This window comes from Eptatretus burgeri, chromosome 13, assembly GCF_056783735.1.
Source record: "Eptatretus burgeri isolate ZD-2024b chromosome 13, Ebu_testis_v1, whole genome shotgun sequence".
NCBI lineage: Eukaryota > Metazoa > Chordata > Myxini > Myxiniformes > Myxinidae > Eptatretus > Eptatretus burgeri.
This window is the reverse complement of record NC_140973.1, coordinates 27,463,449-27,487,705: the sequence shown is the minus strand read 5'-3', so window position 1 is coordinate 27,487,705 and position 24,257 is coordinate 27,463,449. Positions and strand designations below refer to the sequence as shown.

The 24,257-nt window shown below is 41.5% G+C and overlaps 1 protein-coding gene across 2 annotated transcripts in view; it reads right to left on the bottom strand.

Moving 5' to 3' along the window:
* Window positions 1-24,257, bottom strand: part of HERC2 (HECT and RLD domain containing E3 ubiquitin protein ligase 2) — a 600,800-nt gene that overhangs the window by 57,335 nt on the left and 519,208 nt on the right. For both annotated transcript variants that reach the window (XM_085851823.1, XM_085851824.1), the window contains exons 74-79: window positions 19,769-19,887; window positions 12,065-12,190; window positions 7,039-7,194; window positions 3,107-3,222; window positions 2,397-2,595; window positions 1,899-2,113 (exon numbers count right to left, since the gene is read on the bottom strand). In XM_085851823.1, coding sequence (XP_085707949.1) covers window positions 1,899-2,113; window positions 2,397-2,595; window positions 3,107-3,222; window positions 7,039-7,194; window positions 12,065-12,190; window positions 19,769-19,887 — 931 coding nt within the window. The remainder of the gene's footprint in view (window positions 1-1,898; window positions 2,114-2,396; window positions 2,596-3,106; window positions 3,223-7,038; window positions 7,195-12,064; window positions 12,191-19,768; window positions 19,888-24,257) is intronic.

The following is a 24,257-nucleotide window of genomic DNA, read 5'->3' as shown; positions in this document are numbered from 1 at the left end:
ATAACAGTTATATTGTTGTGTATTTGCAGATGCAGCTTCATCATTTGTAATCTAATAAACAGATGTCACAAAATGGAGTAGTTCCTATTTAGCATTCAATGAACATTTAAAGGATTTTGTAATGATATTAATTTTAAATCACAAAATACATAACTTTGTATAAGATAGAAAACTTCAAAACAGTTGTAGGCCTAAGTGAGCGCCCTGCCCCCAAGCGATTTTGACCAAAACAACACATAAACGAGGACACTCGGAAGATCGCGTTCCTCTACCGGCTGAACAGTTTACGATTTGTACCCCACCGATTGGCCGGGTCTACATCCGGACTTTAACCCCAAATCTAATCGGCTTGTTCTTGTCGCCTAACCAACTCAGCCACCAAGTTTTGTCATAATCCGTGCACAACTTTTTGAGATATTATGCTATATTGTATATCATTTTTGGCCCCATCTCTCAATTGTGAAGAATCACAAATTTTTTTTTATTGGATCCAGATCTGGATCTTCACCAAAATCAAATAAATTAGTCCTTGTGACAAACCCAACCTGTCCACCAAGTTTGGTCTGAATACATCCATAACGTTTTGAGATATCGTGCTATTCATCATTTTTGGAACCAATCTCTCAAGAGTGAAGAATCAATTAAAAAAAATTTTGTTTCCAGATCGGGATCTGGATCTTCACCAAAATCGAATCAATTCATCCTCGTCACATACCCAACCTGTCCACAACTTTTTGAGATACCCTGCTCACAGACAGACAGAGAAACGGTTGACAACATAACCTCCATCCCCCCTCGGTGGCGGAGGTAATCACTTTCGCTGTGGAAACCAAGGCTTTTAGGATCATTGGTATCTTTCGTGATGAAGCTGAGTCTTTGGATCTCTTACTCTATCACCGGAGGCAGGTCGGTGGTCTTTCTGTCTTCTACCATAAATTCTCTGGCTTTGCCCCCCCCCTCAACTCTGTCTGTGATCTGTCCCCCCTATATTTCCTCAGGGTGCTCAAGGTCCACCAAAAACCCTTTTCTGATGAAACTGCAAAATCAAGAAGCAATGCTCACCTTCACTCTTTCATTCCTCTTTTTTTCCTGCCTCTGGAACAAACTCCCACACTCTCTTCAATCCCACTGCCCCCTCTCAGCCTTCAAAACAGCTGTTCACCACCATCTCATATCTTCGCCCATCCAAATCCTCGATCTTTTCTACCCCCGTTAATCCACCCCAAACTCACCTCCTTCAAATTCCCTGTTTTCCTTCCTGAAAGTCCCTGTCATACCATCTTGTTTACCCCATGAACCCCGCCCCATCCCTCTCCCTTCCACAGATCTACTGTTGTCTTCATTCCCCACTATTTTGTGCTTCCCTCTCCAGCCCCTCTTGTCTCCTGCCCAGTTACATGTTTCTGTGTATTAGCTGTTACACGAGCCTTGACTTGGTCTCCAAAAATAAAAAGATCACCAAATACCATGACCTCAAAAATGAGGTCAAAAGATCCTGAAAGCTGAAAAGTGCCGAAATTGTACCAGTGATAAATGGGGGCAATCGGAATGATAAAGAAGAACCTCATGGAGATATTACAAAACATCCTTGGGAATATTACTACAAACGAACTCTGGTTGGAAGCTGTCCGGGGCTCAGTGACGATCTTGAAAAGAGCCCTCATAACAAAATTTTGCAAACAAGAAAACTTTACAGCTTAGTCCATGAATCGTGATTCCTTACTGAAATGAAGATGAATACTTCGAGACCTGGGAGGACTCTGTTCCACATTCTGAAACCCACATCTGTTCCATCATGTTGTACAAGTCATGCATCCAACACGGGATTAAATCCCCGGATCTGCACTTTCACACTACTTGCCATCCAATTTTGCAACACAGCCAGGACACTGCCATACCTGCGGTTTCCATGACCTAACTTTCCATCCTCTGCTTCACCCCATGAGAAGACCTCCCCATCAGAAGAAAGTGCAAGGCAGTGCTTTCCACCGGAGTTTACAGCCACCTTCCGGATGACAACATGCTGGACAGATTCGAGCAATGTCGGTGTTGAAACAGACTCTGTACCCCCAATACCTAATCGTCCACCTGCACCGTATCCAGTGGCGTACACCTGCATATGATAGGTTAAACATACAAACGATATATGCAAAAGGTTCTTCCACATCAAAGGAACTTGAAAGTATGATGAAAGATCAGTTAACAAAATGAATTAACAGCTGGTCAAAAACAGAACAGGAAAAAAACAAAAAACATTTCAAACTGCAGCAAATGTAAAAAAAAATGTTCACGTCATGTGATTTTAATTGTATATTAAAATATGTTATCATGAGATTGTGAAAGAAGAATCGAAGTTGAGAGACTTTATCATAACACAAGTATGTTTTGCCATTCACCTTGCCATCGGCCGTGACAGCAAACAGAGTTTGCTCACCACCCACAAGCTGCACAGGCCGCATTGCGGCCAAAGCTTCACAAGCTGTTGGAAGTTTCACCTTGGCGCCCTCAACTCCCCCCAGCTGACCACGATGGTTGTGTCCCCAGCCATATATGATGCCACTACCTCCAGATGACAGTGTCCAATCATCAGGTCTCCTGCACACACACACACACACACACACACACACACACACACACACACACACACACACACACACACACACCAAACAAGTAGCAGGCCTTGTGATTCTGCTTCATCAACAGGAGATTCCAAAAAAAATGTTGAGAGCTTTTGAGGAGATGCCTTGTGCATCATTTTGTCCTCAGCGATTTATTCCACATAGTGAGGCGCAACAGTTGCAAACAAGCATTTTTGGGCATGAGAGACCCGATGGTGCCTTCATTAGGCATGGCTCAATGGCAGTTCTTAAATATCGTCGTGAACTTCACGAAGTCTATTCACCTTAAACTACACAAACATAGCCGCCGCACGTTGCTTGTCCTCCAAGCAATTTACCTAATTCCTTCGCTGTCTGAAAATTGAAAATTGAGAGAATCTGTTCACCATACCTACATCAGAATTATTTGCAAGTTGAACAAATGGAATGCACATCATCATCACAGTAAATGAAATTGCAATTTTTTATTTATTAACACAAAACCTCACCTGTTAATCCACTGCACCAGCTGTTCATCGTGTTCCCTCTTAAACACATCATGTTGTTCGTGCAAGCTGTTCATCTCTTCAGTGTCTCCCATCAACTCGTAAATCTTCTGGAACACCTAAACATGTGTTAAAAAAGCACAGTTCGTCTCAGAATAGTGCTTCAGATTTAAAGGTATAATTTCAATAACCGGAATCACTTTTTTATGACCTCACATGCATCTTCGCCCTTGCTAACATGTTTGTGAAGAAAAGTGAGGACAGAGAAAGAGTTCAAGTGTCTCAATTATCACTTGCTGCCCATGCTCCCTAATCCTTTCCCGCAAACCCAGAGCATACCATATTTTGCTTTGTCCACGGTGATTTGTGTACCTCAAGGAAGTGTCCTCGTACCAAGCTTGTTTGTGGTCTCGATAACTAATTAATTATTCCCTTCCTTTGAAATTCTTTGGTAGCAATTTGTAGATGACAACCCTGCTCTGGAAAGATCCTCAACCTGGTGACAGACAGGCTGCAGCAACAGCCACCTGTGCCGATGTGGAAAATGTAAGAAGCAGCAAATTACCTGGAATATTTTACTCAATGCTAGCAAGTCTCACTCTTACCCTGTCTATATGCAAATAATTTACTTTCCGGCTGTCTCACTTCCTACCCACCTCCTTTCCCTTCCAATTAAATTGACCAAATTCTGAAAACTTTGTTCCCCACTATTTTGTGCTTCCCTCTCCCACCCCTCGTCTCCTGCCTTGTTATACGTTTCTGTGTATTCGCTCTTACACGAGCCTCGACTTGCTATAGAAAAAAAATAAACAAATAAATAAAATACGTGCAATCTTCTGGAGATCCTTGGAATTGCAACGTGCCAAGACCTGTTTTTGGACTCACCACAATTTCCACCTGGCCTTCGGACCAGGTTGTACCTTGGAATACTTTGGTGAGTCAAAAGTTCCGTAAATGTTTCAAATGATATTCAAACGCATTTTTGTTTCTGAGAATCCATTTCACAAACGTACACTTCATGTAATGTGGAAAGTAAACAAACAACCAAACAATTACTGCATAATGAAACAAATAACTACAAAGATAGTAGATTATAATGAGTGCTATACCTGGATGAAAGGACAGTCTGGTTCTTATGTACACACCGAGAAATAGGGAGGGGGTGCTAAACTTCGGGAGAAAAATTAAAGAAAGGAAGAGAAGGTGGGATGATAGGGGAGAGTAATGGGGGGATATAGTGTGGGAGGAATGGAAAGAGAAATATGTGAGGAGAAAAAATGAGTAATGGAGGAGAGAAAAAAAAATTGAAGACAGGGAGGGAGTGGGGGAAGGAGGGGGGGGGTTAAATTCCACCATATTAAAAAAAAAAAAATATATATATATATATATATATATATATATATATATATATATATATATATATCTATATATATAATATCTGACCAATAAACTCAATCATTAAAGAAATATTTAATCAATACATTTACGGTCTATCTCTCTTTATGAGAAAACTTTGAATTGTCCCTGGACGATGCTGACATACTGACAGGTGCTCTACTTACCCGATGGCATGACATTTCAAGATCACAGACTTGATCACCCCTTGTGTTCGATTGTGCTTGAAAGACATCAACACTAAATGATATCCTCATGACTACAGATGAACCGTCATTGGAACCACTTACTCATTTGGTTATGACCAGCCATGCTGATGGTGCACTGGAAAAAAGTGAAAGCCAAAAAGCTAAGCCCACCTTCAAAATACTGTAATGCTGTTTGTGGAAAAAAACAATATTGAATTTAATCCAAATTATCTATCGTGAAACCTCCATAGTGAAATCTATCGTGAAGTCCAAACTATCTATCGTATGTTTATGTCAAACATAAATTAAACTACACTCAAAGCACAGGCCGTGCTTTCCATTCATCATTAGGCCAAGGCATTCTTGTACACCCAGCATGGTAGGGGTATCACGTTGAAAAACCACTTCCACCTGGTCAAGGTATGGGGAGACGGTAATGATATCATTGCGTACTTCCATTGGTGGAATGTGTTACTTTGGACCATATAAGACTTGGTGTAGTTCAAAGATGGCAAATTATTGGTATTAACAAAGCTGGGATATCCTACAGTGAAATCTGATGTCAACCTGGCTCTCATCGGAATGTTATCAGCAGATTGGTTTGCAAATATCAAAAAACCAATGATGCCAAATGCAGACCTCGATCTGGACGACCCACCTCTAAGGGAGAAAATGAAACTGATCAGGCTCTTCAGGTGTATTCCTTTAGCTGCAGCCAAAAGCCAATCGACTGAAAAGACACACTCTTCCATTGTGACATCGTTGGATGTCATTATTGACTGGTCTTCAGCCCTACATTACAGGACGTTATAAGCAGCCCCATTATAATGGCATTGTATTATTTGGTGTAGAAGAGCAGGGGAGGGTTGGGAGAGCAGAGGAAGCTCGACTAGAGGAGAGGTCATCAACCTATCTGCAGCATGAAAGTAACAGGCATTGTGCTTTTGCCTCATCATGAAATATTCGGATAACGTTGAAGCTTTAGATTCCACAGAATCCAACAAACACAGATGTGGTGAGAGAGTAATACCACATTGTACTAAGGACAAAGGCCTTATAGGTGGTGAGGAGTCATGATTTTTTGAGGAATTATTTAGAATGACAAGGTATGCTCAGTATGTGGATGGCATTGGAGACCACCTTTGATATATGGTCAGCTCAAGAGAGATTGCTGCTGACAGTGAGGCCTAGAAGATCAAGAAAGTGAACCTCTGAGTGGCTGACCATTAATCAACATTGATTGATGGATTCATTTGATAACTCTTCTTCCAGATTAACAAGGTGAGGCTGTGAAATTTTCTTGGGTTCGAAACCATGTTCCATTTGTCAAACCGGCATCTAATCAATTCCAGATCAGGTGAGAGTGATGCAGCAGCTGCCTGCCTGTAGATGACATGGAGTACTGCACATAAATATGTAATACTTCCACCACATAGCAAATTTATAATACTTTTCTGCAGTAAATTAAAAGTGCACTTGGTCACTTCCCATTGCAAACAGGTTGGTGGTCCTTCTGTTTTCCACCACCTCCTTTCTGGTCCTTCACCCTCTGCTCATTCTATGCTTTGTCACCTTCCCCTCCCCCCACATTTATGCAGGGTGCATGTGGTCCACTATCAACCCCCTTCTGGTGAAACTCCCAAAACCAGGAACCACTGCTCACCTCCACTCATTCATTCCTCGATTTTCCTGCCTGTGAAACCAACTTCCACATTCTCTTCAATCTCATTCTTTCCTTGAGGTCTTCAAGACAACTGCTCACAACCATTTCAGATCATCCCCAATCCAAACTCATGATCTTTTCTACCCCCGTTAAACCACTCCCCCCCCCACAACCACTCAACTCCCAACCTCCAGGCCCAACCCTCGTTCCAAATTTTCAATTTTTCCTTCCCGAGAGCTTGCTTCTGTATCCATCTTGTCCACCCCATGTATCCTCCATGACCCCTCTGTCCTCCCCAGGTCCCTTATTTGTCAAAGTCTCCCTCTATATTGTCCTTCAACCCTGCTGCTGGTGTTTCCCCCTCTCTCTCAACTGTTCCTTTTGTTCTGTTGCGTCCTGATCCTTTCAATGTTCCACGAGCCTTGAATTTGTGTATGTGTGTATATATATATATATATATATATATATATATATATATATATATATATATATATATATATATATATATATATATATATATAAAAGATAGTCTATTTGCAGGACAGATGCTTTGAGGCATTATAAAGAGAATGTTGGATTTCAAAACATCACTGTTACAAGATGGCAAAAGCAGTTCAATGCTACAAAGTGGCCTAAATTAGCAAGGAGAGACAAGATCATGCTTTCAGGAAGAAAAGACAAACACACACCAAATAAAGGAATAGCCGAGGCAGGGGTGTGCGCTTTTCCAGCGCCACAGCGACTCGTGCAGCGGTACAATAGCGCCGGAACCATGCCCATTTGTGCGTTTCTGCACAACATGACAGTGAATCCAGCTCAAGGTCACAGGCAAGTGCCACGAGTACCTGATTAGAAACAACGAAACATGAAATCATAGTGAAGAAATGCATGCCGATATAGCAAAGAATACTTTAAGTCATTATAGAGAGTGTGAGAAATAAATAGTATTTTATGACTACAATGCTAAATACAGAATATATTCTGAAGTCACTGAGTGGCAACAAAACGAAACTGTATTATAAAAATAAAGAAGGCGTGATATCGAACCCCCGTTGGGAGTTCATTATCACAATGTCTCTGCAGAAGTTTTTATGTCTTTAAGCAGTAAAACCCAAGATACTTGTTCAACAACAAATACATACATTGGCTAAACAAGAAGTGCAGTATTGCTGCAAAATGGAGAAATAAAGTTCCAGAATAATTCCATCTCAATATACGAGAGCGACACGCGGTAGAGCACATAACTCCGCGAGGCAGTTTACATTTTATATCCCACCGATCAGCGCGATCTGGATCTGTACCTGAATCAAAATCAAATTGGCTTCTTCGTGTCACCCATTCGACTCATCCATAAAGTTTTGTCAGAACCCATCGGAAACGTTTTGAAATATCGTGCTATATATCGTTTTTATGCCTGGTGTTGTTTTATGCTTAATGGTTAGCGTGGTTGGTTTGGGATTGTACGATCCTGAGTTCAAATCCCCGCTTTTTCTGTTGAATTAATACCAGGTGGGGTTGACTCTGCCTGTCATCCTTCTGAGGGCAGCAAAATGAGTGCCAGCTTGCTGGTATACTGTGTCGGAGTGGCAACCCATCCAGGATTGCGTCCAATAGCCAAGGAGACTGTTTTGGTAGCACCAACACCCTGCACAGAGTATGGTCCCGATGGATGGATGGATGGAAGGATGGATGGATGGATGGATGGATGGATGGATATCGTTTTTGGCAAAAAAATCACTTAAAAAAACGAGAACAGCGCTTAATCGAGCAGATACATCTGTCAGGCTGAACAGTTTATGTTTTGTATCCCACTGATAGGCAAGATCTGAATCCAGACCTCAACCAAAATCAAATCAGATTGTTCTTGTCACCTATCAAAATCATCCACCAAGTTTCATTCAAATCCATCCATAACTGTTTGAGATATCGTGTGATATATTGACTATTGTTTTTGGCATATCTCTCAATGGTGAAGAATCACTTAAAAAATTCTCGTATCCGAATCCAGATCAGGACCTTTACAAAAATCTAATCAATTCATCCTTGTCACACACCCATCCTGTCAACCAAATTTCATCCGAATTTATCCATCTCTTTTTGAGATATCCTGTTCACAGACAGACAAACAGACAGACAGAAAAGAAGGTGTCAGTTGGAAGACTGACAGGTATAACGAAAATCATGCAAATGATGTCACTGTCACCTTGACATTTGACATACTGTATTTCGTCAAAAACATTGACAGCCTCACATTTGTCCTTCGGAATCCTCTAGTAAAGTTGGACGAAGATAGCTGAAAGCGTTCGTGAGTTATCACACACATACATACGTGTACATACATACATACATACATACATACATACATACATACGAGACAGACCGACATATGATCAAAATTTTCAATTTTCGTCAAAACAGACAGACAGAATAGAGCACAACACCAACCAATATACTTGAAAAAATCATCGATTTTCGTAAGTAACAAGAAAAATGTCATGCGTAGCATGATACTTGTGAAATCCACAAAACAAATTTGACCTGAAAAATAATTGTTGGTTGAATTCAATGACGAAATATGCAAATCTGATTCAAATTTCAAATCAATCGGATGAAAATTAACAATTTTAGAAATTCAGCCAATGTCGACTTTTTGGCCTATGTTGACCTCAAAAATACTTGTTCGTTCAATTCAGTGACCTGAGATGCAAATTATCTTTAAATTGCAAGTCAATGGGATGAAAATTGAGGATTTTATAAATCTCACCAAAGTTGTTGACTTCAAAAAGAATCGGTGGTTGAATTAAATGAACAACTAAAAGGGCATCCGGTAGAGCGGATACCTCCGCCACACAAAGCAAGATCCACGAGAAGATATTTGGCCCAAAACATTTTTGAAATATCGTGCGATATATCGTTTTAGCCCTATCACCAAAAACAATGGTGAAGGATCACTTAAAAAAATTATTGGATCCAGATCTTGACCAAAATCGAATCAATTCTTCATTGTTGCATACCCAACCTGCCCACCAAGTTTCGTCCGAAACCGTCCACAACTTTTTGAAATATTATGCTACATATTGTTTTAGCCCCATCACTCAATGGTGAAGAATCACATTAAAAATTCTAGGATCCGCATTCGGATCTTCACCAAAATCGAAACAATTATTCCTTGTTACATACCCAACCTGTCCACCATGTTTCATCTGAATCCGTCCACAACTTTTTAAGATATCCTGCTCCATGTCGTTTTTGGCCCTTTCTCCCAATGGTGAAGAATCTCTGAATAAATTCTCAGATCCAGATACAGAATCAGATCTTCACAAAAATCTAATCATTTCGTCCTTGCCACATACTCAAGCTCTCCACAAGATTTCGTCTAAATCTGTCCCAAACATTGTAAGATATTTTGTTCACAAATAAACAAATAAACCAATGTCACCCGCAGGGTGACCCGTATCTTGCCAAAAGGTGACCACGTGTGACTTCTTCAAGGTCACACTGAGGTGAACAGAGCTGCTATCCACCAGGAGAGACTCCTTGAGGAATATCTGCCTACGAGAGATTCCGATGAGAATCGTTCTACAGAGTAACCTTGAAAAATATGCGTTTGCCTCATAACGTCACCAAATGACGTCATAATGTCTCAAGCTTGACATATCTAGAAAGCACTCATCGAGGTGTTCAATTTGAGGTACTACACGATATGGTTCCTAAAACTTGAAAATTTGACCTTGGGGTCAAATATGTTTGACCTTAGGCGCTAACCATGAAGGTCAAGGCCAATCGCCACCAAAAATTAATCAGCTGAGCGCCAGACCATGAACTATATTCCCATGAAGTTTGAAGACTATCCGATCAAAATTACTCAAAAAATAAGGGTTTCGTCGAATCCCCTGATTTGCGACAAAGTGACCTTGACCTTTGACCTTGACCTTCAAAATTTTATGCGCTGAAAGGGACCTCTATAGGCCTCTGATATGCGAAGTTACAAAAATTTCCAATGATAACTGTGCTCTGCAGAATTTTTTATATGTGATTACAGACAAACAAAAATAAATAAATAAAAAAAATAAACATACAAGCTGACTAACATATCTTGCAAAAACTTCGTTTTGGCAAGATAACAAACAAAGAAGAAGACGACGTCATGCAGAACACGATACTTGCAAAATTTATGAAACAAATTTGACCTCAAAAATATTTGGCTAGTTGAATTCAGCGACCTGAAATATTAATCGTCTTCAAATCTCAAGTCAATCGGATGAAAATTGAGGATTTCAGAAATGTCAGAATGATTTTCACCTAAGTTGTTTGACCCGCCCAGGATTGTGCCCAATAGCCAAGGACACTGCTTAGGCAGCGCCAACACCAACAATGGATGGATGGATGGACCAAAGTTGTTGACCTCGGGCCTATGTTGACATTTTGACCTTTTGACCTCAAAAACAATTGGCTTCTGCTGATGACAAACTCTACCATGTGGTGAAGTTTTGTGAAGATCAGTTTAGAATTTTGACCTGTAGGCAATAAACAGACACAGACAGATAAACAGACAGAATAACAAAATCGACTGACCAATGTACTTTAGGGAACAGACAGACAGGCAGGGATGAAAACATAACCTCCCCCCATCTTCGATGGGAGAGGTAATTATCAGATCCAGATCCGGAATCAGATATTCACCAAAATTGAATCAATTCTTCCTTGTCACACACCCAATGTGTCGACCAGGTTTCGGCCAAATCCGTCCACAACTTTTTGAGATATCGTGATATATATATATATATATATATATATATATATATATATATATATATATATATATATATATATATATATATATATATATATATATATATATATATATATGTCGTTTTTGGCCATATCTCTCAATGAATAATGAAGAATCACTTCAAAAATTCTCGAAGCTGGACCCGGATTCGGATCTTCACCAACATCGAATCAGTTTGTCCTTGTCACATACTCAACATGTCCACCAAATTTTGTCGGAATCCATCCATAACTTTTTGAGACATCCTGCTCACAGACAAGCAGGGTTGAAAACATAACAATCCGTCCACCTTTTGGTGGCAGAGAAGTGCAAATGAGCAAATATGTGCAATGCAAATGCTAAATGTCTCTCCATTTCAAAATATAATTTTCATCAATGTGGAAAACAGGTGATGTCACACTCCTACAAAAAGGTGATGCAACGACTTCTACAAAAACCCTTCCTGTCACATCCTGCACACTGTAAGCAGGTATTGGAATAACCGATAACACGAGATCTCCAGCTCTATTATTGTGTGTGCAACTATGAGACGACATTGGCTTGTATATACCAGCAAGTAGTCATGACACGATGCTTTCCAAGAGGTAAACAAGGAGAGCCAAGTGTATTCTCTACGTCTTATAGAACTTTATCCTCGCCTATGACAAACAAATGGTTTGAAATTCTTTGAAATTACATGATGGCGAAAACATAACACAAAACAAACCAAATGGAGATTTTATCTGAGAACAAACGGTCAAAGGAATCTGTTTTGACTGCAGAATGAACTTCACATGCATATCGTGCCAGTTAAGAAATCAGACAATAAAATCCTTCGAGGTAAAATCCAACAAAAAAAATCACACAATAAATCCATAATCGTTTGATGAAAGTCTCAAGTGAAGTAATAGCATAAAGCTTGTTTGGACGCATCAATGGTTTACCTTGAAGAAAGGACTGTGAAGGAGTTGTTTGCCTCCGCGTACCACAGGCTCCTCGTATTCACACTGACGCTGGAGGCTCTCAGGGAGTCCTTTCACAAGGGCCGAAAGAGCGGTGCTGCTGTACGTCTGAGCACAATAAAGCGATTGCAGAGATTTTTAAACAATCTGCATCCAACAGCCGTATCAGACAGGAAAACACAATAACTTGCCTGGACTAAACTCTCATGAAATGAGACAAAAAAAGAAGAAGGAAAAAAAACAAATACCATTTGCTCTTATTGCAGAAAAATGTAAATCATCAAAAGAACAACCCCATGGCTTGGATTTTGGCTTGCGTCATCCGATCGAGGTTCAAGACATCTGAACAAAGCTGATGTTAACACAGAATAGATAAAGCAATGAAGGATAATTGCCACAATTCAGTCATTTAACAAAAAAAAAACAATAGAATTTCACACTAATTTCCCAGTAACACCCATTTCATTCTCTTCATCGCTGGTAGGAGTATTTTCATTAAGTATAGATGCAAAGGCATAGCTTGAATGCATCTATTGTGTGCCAATGTGGTGAAAGTATGGAGAGCTAGTCCCTATTAAGGTAAAGAGGAAGGTACACTGAATGAAGTACTAGCAAAGTACGCTTAAGCTCTTCCGTGGGTTCAACACATTTTCAAGGGAATGGTTCTTCTTCGTCATCGTCATCATCATCATCATACTCCCTGGAAGCCCACAGCCTCAAGGAAGCCAGCAACTCTGACCAGATTCCTCCAAAGATTGGGAAGAAGAAAATGGTAAAAATGCGAAGGGTGGGGTGGGAGAGAAATGGTCATTCACGGCCAGCCGGTGGGGCTGTAGTCCAAATACTGGGAAAGTTTGAAATTTGCAATGTCGGAGACTTCCTCAACAGGCGTTCCCCAAAACTAGAAGTCCCACAATGAACAAGTCTCCTCCTCCAAGACTCTTCCGTGAGTGTTGTGGTTGTTGTGTGCCTAAAGTGGTGAATGTGGGGGTTTCAAATTCTTCTCCCTCCAAACTTCAAGGAGATGGGGAATGAATAACTGGGACGATGTTAATTGCTATGCGTATTATATCAACAGATGTATATAAATGGGCACCCTGGTCTTTCATCAAACATCAATGTGCGGGATCATGTATTCAAACAAAGCTAGCTTGCAGAACATTTCACAGCTTAAGTATCAAAGGCAGAATCAACTATATATTCAGAATGGATCACAGTATCAACAAAAGGGCTGTGATCGGAGATCACTTCATGGTTACCGGTATAGCCAACTCGTAATATTAGCCAACAAGTAGCACTTGAAATTCTTCTTCATAATGAAAACTGGAACGACACTCAATAGAACACATTCCTCCACCAGGCTGAACAGTTTACGTTTTGGATACGACTGATCAGGTCCGGATCCAGAACCGACCTGAATCAAAATCTAATCGGCTTGTTGTTGTCACTCAACCAACTCATCCACTTAATTTTGTCATAATCAGTCGACAACTTTTTGAAATAGCATGTGAAATATCGTGTTTGGCTCCATCTCTCAATGGTGAAGAATCATTGAAATTTTTTTTTAATTCTCATATCTGAATCCAGATCCGGATCTTAAAGATAAACCTAACCAATTTGTCCTCATCACACATCTAACCTGTCCACCAAATTTCGTCTGAATCCATCCATAACTTTTTGAGACATCCTGATCACAGACAGACCAACAGAGACAACATAGATGGGGGTGAAAACATAACCTCCGTCCACCTTCAGTCGGCGGAGGAAACAAAGATTTTTATTATTATTTTTTTTCCAAAAGGTGAGACACCACGGACACCAAGACTCAAAATACTTCACGCCTCTTTCCGGGAACCATCGTAATTAAAAAAAAAATTAAATAATGGGAAAACGAAAGAATTAAAAAATTTCAAAAAATTGTAAATGACAATTGAAAATTGGAGAAAAATTAAATATTAAAGAATTAAATAATTGAAAATGTTAATAATTGAGAATAAAAAAATGAAAATTGGGGGAAAAAAATTAAATAATTAAATAAATAAAAATGGGAAAAATATTCTTCAAAAAGTGGGACAGACACCAAGATGACACTTAATGCCTCCCCTCCAGGAACCATAACTAGTGTGTCACATGTGTATTTCAATGGACTTTGGAGAAGTGTGGCTGCAATGGTTGGACTTTCAAAGAGATGCTTGTCGCAGTGGATGTAGTGAAAGCCGGCATGTCTGTTGATGCTTTTGTGTGCAGTATTAGAACCAATGTCTCCGAGTAGAATAAATAAGAAAGTCATATGTATCAAGGGTAGGCTTCTGGGCAGGGGCCTTGAAAGCATGTGCGACTCAATATGCAAGATCAAATGGAAGATTGTACATCAATTGCACGGTTCGTCTGCCCGATGTTATTTAGCTTTTCCATGAGCCTCGGCTCCTATGATAAAAAAAAAGTACGAGCTGAGAACAAGGAAGAGACCACCATGGAAGAAACGACGAACACGTGGCGAAAATGCAGTTAACCGTATGATAGAAAGACAAAAGCACAACTTAGAGTTTCACAGCATGTAGGATAGCCAATAAATGTGACAAAGACTCGTCTAATCTCACACTTATAATGAAATTAGACACATCTTTCATTCATTTACGACACCAGATATAAAACGCATGAGCCGAGCACGAGGCACTGCTTGCGAAGAATGCAAGGAGAAGATTATGTTGACAGACTGCAATAAAAAGCCAAAAGTTTGTGAACAAAAATAAATGGTGTTTTCATGTTGGCTAACAGTTATGCTTCTTTGCATGAGATCTTAGCCACCAAAAGTCAATAACTCTCCTGTATGTGGAAGGTACAGCACCAAAACACACCAACATTACATTTCTTAGTTCAATAAAAGGCTTGTTTTAGCATCAGCATTGGCAACAACAGAACAGCATCGACACTTCAGCACCCTGATGGTAAAAGCACAGGCCACGTCACGAAATGTTTAGAATGGGATTACTACAAATAAACTAGAGAATGCATCGAATGCCTTACCCCAAGCTGTGTTCAAGTATATAATTCTATTGAAATAAAATAATGATTTTAAAGGTCATGTTAAAAAAAAAATTCCAGGAAGTTTACCACCATTGACACAGTGTCTATTACACCACCCTGTTTAACACGTTTTTATTTTTAAAATTTCCACTTATTGTGGTGGCATTTCATGCTTTCACCTGGATAAGATCAACGGTGCATCGCCACTGCTACCGAGTATGGGGGCACCGCTGATGCAATGCCCCTATTACCAGTTCACTGGTCCTCATTTCACTGACCTCAGAAGGATAACAGGCCAAGTCAACCCCACCTGGTGTTAATTCAATGGCCGACAGGGGCTCAAACTCAGGACCCTAAGATCCCAAGTCTGCCACCCTAACCACTAAGCCAATACTAGGCCTTAAACTTCCAGAATTTTTTTTATTTTATTTAACACATCACATTAGTTACTTGTGCCTGTTTTTGTGTCCTTTATGGCATCCTTAAAAGCTAAGTTTCCTGTTTAGAAGGGTTTTCAATTTTGGTTGACCGTCAGCCAGAGTTTGAATTTTTTTTTTTTAAATCCCACACGTGTCCAAAGGAAGGAGTACAGTTTGGCATTATTCAGTGTCTAATTGCTTGGATGAGGGAAAACAGTGGACATAGTATATCTAGACTTTAAGAAGGCATTTGATAAGGTACCACATCGGAGGTTGTTAGCCAAAGTGAGGGCTTGTGGAGTGGCTGGTCAGGTGGGTAATTGGATTGCAAACTGGCTGAGGGGTAGGAAGCAAAGAGTGGCTGTGAGTGAGATGACGTCTTGCTGGGAGGATGAAAGTAGCGGGGTACCTCAGGGATCAGTACTCGGACAATTACTATTCATTATTGATATCAATGATTTGGATAGTGGGGTGAAGAGGAGGCTTTCCAAATTTGTAGATGACCCACAGTTTGGAGGTAAGGTGGATAGCAGAGGGGGTGGTGATCAGATACAGAAAAGTATTGATACTTGTATAGATTGGGCAAAAGATTGGCAGATGGAATTTAACCTGAGCAAGTGTAAGGTGTTGGGGATTGGAAAGAACAATGAAAATAGAGATTACAAGATGCAAGGGGTAATTTTGGAGCGTGTCACACAGGAGAAGGATCTGGGGGTTGTAATAGATGTGGGAGTTAAGCAGGCAGCACAGTGCCAGGCAGCTACAGGTAAAGCAAATAGGATTTTAGCTTGTATTCGGAGGGAGATCATTTATAAATAAAAAGAGGTGGTGTCGATATTGTACAGGAATTTAGTGAGGGCCACATCTAGAATATTGTGTGGAGTTCTGGTCACCACAATTCAGGAAGGACATAGATGCCATGGAGGGGGATCAGCGCAGGGCTACGAGATTGATTCTGGGCCTCGCTCGACTCAGCTATGAGAAGCGGCTAAAGGAGACAGGGCTTTATTCACGAGAAAGGAGGCGGTTACGAGGAGATATGATAGAGATGTTTAAGATAATGAAAGGTATCGATAATATAAGTGAAGATGAATTATTCATCAGAGTAGGCAGTGATAGGACCAGGGGCCATAGCCTGAGAGTAAAAGAGAGGAGGGTTAAAATGGTAGTAAGGCAGGGGACTTTCACTCAGAGAGTAGTTAATGCCTGGAATGGTCTCCCTGGAAAGGTAGTGGCAGCAGAAACAGTCGATAAGTTTAAATTAGAAAGGTTCCTGCAAGTTATGGAGATAGACGGTTTTAGGGATGTTGACAGGACTTTTCGGTAGTTTGAGCATTGATGGGTGATTGTGTGCATGTGTATGGAGTTCTGTTGGTGGGGGTCTCGCCAAGGGGTGTTGTGTGGTTGATGTGTGTTTTTTTTAACCAAGCCCATGCCCCCCTCCCCTGAGGGCGGGGAGAATACAAAAACCTACCAAAACTTCAAAAAAACCCCACAAAAAACACTTAACTATAAAAACACAAAAACTTTTTGCATTTTCTTATTTTGATCTTGTGTTGATAAATTGGTGTGGTGTTGATGTGGCACAGGCATGATGAGTTGCATGGCCTCCACCTGTGTCTTATTTCCTTGTGTTTGTGTTTCCTCGTATTAATATGATATCGGCAAAGCCGAGAAACGAAGGATACACGGTGGGTTAGAAAGGTTCTTCTTCATTGCTGACGGACGGACGGATGAAAGGACACACCAAATATTGAAGCGGCTTCACCGCTTAAAATTATCTCAGTCATTTTTGTGCATGTGAAATTGGGACAAATTCAGAGGGAAAGTATTGCTAAACTGCCGGTTCGTTTCCCCCAATTCATTTAGCGATTTGTGTTCAAAATATAATATTCAATTGAAATCAAGTTGTTCCTCGATCATAAACTGATGTTTGTGGACAGACAGATGCATGGACAGAAGTGAACCAATTGCTTAAACCGGCTTTTCGCTTAATGTGCACAGGATAACAAGCACACTCATGCAGAAGGTTGCACATCTGGACACATGGCCAGGTATCGAGATGTAAAGTGAATGGTAGGAAAAAATATATAATTAACATTGTGAGCAAAATGGTTATTGCAGGATTTTACACATCTTAAACAATTACTATAAATACGACATGATGTAAAGGGGATTGCAGAAGTGAAGGGGACGACTAGAAGAAGAATGGATGAACTGAGGGAGGAGATTAGTGTAAAGTAAGCTTGACGGGGAGATTGGTAAATAGCGAGCTGGAATGGGCTGGTCACCTGGTGCAGATAGAGGATGAGAGAATGGCAAAGAGAGCAGAGAGGTTGAGGGAGTAACACAGGAGGAAAAGAGAGATTGGGGGGTTTTTGTGGGGGGGGGGGTAGTATACCATGTCGAGGCTCGTATGAGAACGAACACATAACACACAGCAAGGGGGGCATGAGACAAGAGGGGCGGGAGTGGGAAGGACAAAACAGTGGGGAACAGAGACATTAGGAGTTCTGTGGAAGGGAGAGGGATGGGGCGGGGAACATGGGGACATTACAAGATGGACATTACAGGGACTTTCAGGAAGGAAAGCAGGAAATTTGAAGGAGGTGGGCTTGGGTGGATTATCGGGGGTAGAAAAGATTGAGGATTTGGATGGGGGATGATAAGAGGTGGTGGTGAACAGCTGTTTTGAAGGCCTGGAGGGAAGAATGGGATTGAATAGAGTGAGGGAGTTTATTACAAAGGCGGGAAAAAAGAGGAATGAAAGAGTGAAGGTGAGCAGTGATTCGTGATTTTGGTAGTTTTACCAGAAGGGGGTTTTTGGCGGACCTTGAGTGCCCTGCGGAAATGTGGTGGGGACAAATCGCAGAGCGGGGGGGGGGGGCGACGCTGGAGAGGAGACGGTAGAAGACAGAAAGACCACCGACCAGCCTGCGGTGAGAGAGTGAGAAGCCCAAAGACTCAGCCTCATCACCGGAGATGCCAATGATCCGAAATGCCTTGGTTTCCACAGCGTGAAGCCGAGAAAGGTGAGAGTAAGGAGAACCAGCCCAAATGGGAGAGCAGAACTCCATCAGGTTGTGGACGAAAGCTTTGTAAGTGGTCAGGAGCTCAGGAGGGCCGAGGAAGGACTTTGCACGACGGAGGATTCCCAGTCGGCGACTGGCTTTGGAGGCGAGGTTTGAAATGTGACTTTCCCAGGAAAGATCATGGCAGAGATAGTGAGACCCAGAAGCTTGAAAGAAAGGACTTCTTCCAGAGGATTGTTGAGAAAGTGGATGGGGGGGGGGGGCGGTTCTCAACGGTCCTTTCGGAGAGACATAGTGCGAGTGTGAGATTTGTCCGGTTCATGTCGGATTGAAAGACATGTTCCACGTGTTGGACCAGTTTGTGGTTTTACCCAGATCTGCAGTGAGCGAAGAAGCTGCTGCATGCCGGTCTGAGGGATGACAGATGGTACGGCAGAGGGTGGAGTCATCAGCAAAGAGATAGAGAGGATTTTCCAGAGAGTCGGAGAGATGATTGATGAAAACCAGAAAGAGAACAGGGCCCAGAACGCTACCTTGAGGAACTCCAGCCTGGACAGGAAGAGGGAACGAAAGAACTCCATTTAGGGCCACACGTTGACTGCGACAGGAGAGGAAGTCTGCGAGCCATGAGTGGAGATGGCCTTGGATATCATAGGAAGAGAGTTTGGTAAGCAGGGATGGTTAATATGGGAAGATCGTGTGAGGAGGGATATCAATAATGTGGGGGTGGTTGGAGAGTGGAGAGAGTTGGCTGAGGACAGGGTGAAGGGGAGGAGTATCGTGTTCAAGGCAGGGCAGAACATTGGTGGCATTGGACCTCACCCCTGATAAAGGGAAGAGAAGGAGAAGAAGAAGAGCACAGCTAAATGCGACCAATTCCAGAATACCAGAAACAACAATTCATTCAAATACACACTTGAAATAAATGAAAACAAAACAGGTGACATACTAAAAATAATATTATCATTCAACAACATCATAAAATTCTGGCTCTTCTCCTAACCACATCCACACCACCCTCCCCCTACTCGACTCCTTCCTCTCAGCTAATGTGCAAGTAATACTTTTGGCCAATACAAATCCATAATTGCAGATAAATAAGGTCAAAGAGAGTTACTTCAGCAGCTTCAGCCAAGTTTGATAATTAATAAACAAGGAGATCAAATTCGTTAGTAATGAAGAAAGAGTTGCCTTAGGATTGAACTGACCAGTGCATGAAGAGTCTCTCTTTCATCACCAAGGAGAAGCGTGGCAGTAAGCGATTGACCAAACTCCGGAGTGAGCATCAGTCTCAGATGCTGTAGTGCCCACATTCGGTTTGAAGCAGCTAAAATAATGATGAAAACAAAAAAAATAGATGGTTACCATCATCATCCTCATCTTATATATGAAGCTCAGTTGCTGTCTGTGTGTCACAAGCACCACCCATTCGACAGACCACACCTTCCCCTCCTCCCCCCAGCATCACAAGCACCGTCCATGAGCCAGGCCACTCTTTTTCCCTCGAGCGGGCCAGAAATGTGTCGCACAAAGCCGCGGCACATTTTGGGACTTCAAACGCAGGGTATTATATATGCACATAAGCAGTACGCATGTTTTCGCTTCACATCCATAACCCGGGTTAAATTTATTTTTGGGAGCAATCGAGGCAGTGGTCTGTTGCCAATACACCGCCCAAATAAGGGTATGCGTCAGAAGAACGTGTCGTATGCCTGGGACAAGATTGTCCGTCGGGTGGGTTAGAACAGCCCTGAGAAACGCCGGGTATTCCTGCTAGTCCTGCATTTGATTCTCTCCCGTCTTGAAGCGTAGTTTTACCTTGCACTCCATTTAAAAACAAAAATCGCACAAAGTTTCATTTTATCGAATGTCTCTTTGGGTTGGGCTCACAGGGTAGCCTAGATTCCTAGAGGTACAGTAAAACTTCTCGATTCGCACAGGTTACGTTCCTGGAAAGTGCCGCAGATAGTGCATCCGTAGAAGGTGAAACAAAGGACCTGTGTGAAAATAGAAGTTATACTCATGGCTGACAAGTTAACCCCCCCCCCCCAACTTGTGCTCTAACTTACTCCACAGTAAAGGAAAACTAATAAAACGTGCAATAACGTCAGCAAAAGTTCTTTGCTGACAAGAATAAACATACATACTGTATAACAAGTGCAATAAACATGTCAGATTTGAAAAATGAAGAAAGATTAAAATTTTGTTTTTTATTTATTTTAAACTGGTTTACCATGATTTTGATGTTGGGTGGGGGTTAGGGCTTGGGTTGCTTGGAAGCTGGTGGCAGCTGAGCTGGTGGCTTCACCACTCAAGGTTTGGACCATGCGTTCGTAAATAAATACGCACCGCCTTTGGAAGTATCACAGGGCCAATCAGGGGCACCTTTTACTTGTTCTGATCCGAGATCCACACACTTAGGACTTCCTCCATTTTTGTTTCCCATGTGTCGATCATGGCTTTAAAATGTATGTTTCGCACTTGCAGACGTAGCTCCTGAAAAACTTCCCAGGATATTAGCCACAGTTTTCTCAAAGCAGCGAACAGACGACTCATTCATGCCACCTCACCATTGAAGCTGCACTTTCACCTCAAGCTAACCGATCAAACAATTCCACTGTTTGATTCAAAATCATCACTTTATTCTGTCTCTCTGTCCTAGATTTCCCATCGCCACTCACTGTATGCTAAGGAGACATGATTAAGGGCAAGGATCACAGGGAAATGAACAGATTACAAATAAGTCATGGTAGCGGATCGCAAGTACTGCGAGATGTTTATGTGGTGGAGTACATGTTCATAACCAACTGCACAGCTCTGTGTTACGCCATGGCGTCATGCGGTGTGCAGGGTATACAACCAAATGAGCAAGGGACGGTGGGACAAAGAAGACTGCAGACAAGTGAAGCATTATACCACAAATGGTGCATAAGTATACAAAGACACGTGAATCTGTGAATGGTGAAGCCACGGATGGTGAAGTTTTACTGCATGCAAATCTTAAGCCAGCTATAAACTGTCATCCTGGTGTTTCACATGTAGGTGAAGCATCAATATGTGCCACCCTCAGATGGAGAACCCATCTGCCAGCACTGGTCATTGGTGGATATTAAAGATCCCTCAGTGTCTTTCATGAAGGGTAGGAGAGTAATCGCTGGCACCCTGAACAAATTACAAATTCCTGCCTTGAATGACTGCTGGGAAGGCAACGGCAAACCACCAAGCATAACTCTTGCTAAGAGACAGTTTTTGCAGCACCAATGCTCTGTCAAGGCCATCATAAATTGATGTTGATGACGATGATGATGATCCAAGGTTCAAATCTCATATAAGGTGTTTGTTTAACCATCGATACATACATCCTTGTAACTCATGTTGAAGTACCGTATCTCAATATATGTATTCTAATGTCCCATGGCTTGCCTGCAAAAATATACAATAACATACTTACATATGTGAGCCTTAGACAAAGTAAAATAAATAATTCAAACCATTTTTATCCTCTTGGGAGTAATTCACTCTTCCCAATGCAATATTGCCATTAATAAAAGAAGAAAAGAGAAAAACTGCAATTTGGCCAATACATGTTGAAATATTGAGGAATGAAAAAAGGCTGTAAATAAACTGCAATAAAACAGAAAGGAAGAATGAAGAACGAGTCTTGATGGTGAAGGTTAGTGTCGATGTGCATCAGTGGACAAGTACAACAAATCATGGATGAAATTAACAGGACATTGATTGAGGTATGCTAGCCGCCATGGGAAGCTGACATTTCGGGCGTTAACCCTTCTTCAGAGTAAAAAACACACAAAAAAATTCTCTGTCGTGTAAAGTCTTTCTTTGAAAAATCAGAACTTTATCAACTTACAATGTCTTCACTGGCAAGTTCAATAGAATACTGCTCTCTCCCCCTTAGGTCAGAGCCCTTGCCTCACACCTTGCACTTATTGATGCCATGGGAACCAAGGCCTTGAAAATCATTGGAAGCTACCGTGTCTCTGAGCTGAGCCTATTACTCTCACATTACTGAGCTGAGTCTCTGAGCCTATTACTCTCACATCGCAAACAGGTCAATGGCATCTGTCTTCTATCGCCTACTTTCTGGTGTTCCGCCCTTTGCCTTTTCCTTGCTCTATCGCCCCAAGGTTTCTGCAGGGCGCGGGGAGTCTTCCAGTAACCCGCTTCTGAAGAAACTCCCAAAATCCAGGCTCACTGCTCACACCCAATCATACTTTTTTTCTCTCACTTGTGGAACCACCTTCCTAAGTCTGTTCAATCCCATTCTGTATTCTAGGGCTTCAAGATGGCAGTTTATCACTACCTCAGGTTATCCCCCCATCCACACTCATGATGTTTTCTACCCTCATTAATCCTCCCCAAGCTCACCCCTTCCTTTCCAGGTTGTTGTGCCCCCCCCCCTTTCCACCATCCCCTCTCCCTCACCCTCTCCTTGTTATGTTCTGCTGTGCTCTGTGTTCTAATCTCTTCCATGAGCCTCGATTTTGTATACAAAAACTAATTATGCGATGAAAAAGGTGCACCAACAAATCTAACAGCCTAACACAGTTGACATAGAGTCGGTGTGATAACAATATTCTGAAAATGTAGAGTAGGAACGTAGCATTGAACTCATCGGGTTGAAACGATGCAACAATATTTTAGAAGGCAAATCAGACGAGCCAATCCCAAGGAGATGACATGCGTACATTTAACTGTCAGTGAGGCATACATTATGGAACACTGTGGGCAAGAGGGAACTCTGAGAAGGAGTTTCCCTCTCTCCATCGAGATCCAAACACATCCAGACAAAATGAGCGAAAACAAAGAACAATGCAGAGATTTTACAATTTACTTTTGTCAACATTAGAAAGTGGAGAGGAAGACAAACAGACAGGCAGAACAGAACAGTTCTACTGACATTGGATGTTTAGCCAACATACACCTGTGGAAAATTTTGAGGTGCAGGAAGATGTGCTTGAGAGCTGTTGGTGGAAGCAGTGACATTGCAGCTCTACGAACCTGCACACTCAAACTCCCAGGAAACATGGGCAACAGGCTTCCCAGATCTAATGTCAACTAATGAAGCAGAGATATTGTCAGATTGTCAAGTTCTTTAGAAGAGCTTCAAACAATCATACGTTGCTCCAGTCATGAATCTCATCTAGCAAGGGGTTTTATGCATTATAGGAATAGAGTACATGAATGAGAGTATAATTTGCAGTTCATTTACTGCTATGTTTAGGCTGCTGGAGTAATGCACATTCACGATAATAATTGCTCGGCACCAGTATGGATAATACTCTGAATATGTATCAGGATGATTATTTAGTCCAGAGTGACTTCTCATATATTTTGGAAAAAGATGCAAAACAAATTCAATATTATTTGAGGACATATCAATTGGTACAATCTTCAGATATTCAAAATACATGCATTTTATCCTGGGAGTCATCAGTACTGATTGGGGGTAATGATTAATGACCTTTCGTTTGAAGGTTCTCAGTTTATCTGTAATTACCCCACACACGTAAAGCGAAAAGCGAGATTAAGCAATTGGTCCACTTCTGTCTGTCTGTTTGTCTGTCTGTTCATGTGGCTACAAGTGTCATTTCATGATCGAGGAATAACTTACTTTCAATTGAATGCTATATTTTGATGACAAATCGAAACATGAATCGGAAAACAAACCTGTAGTTT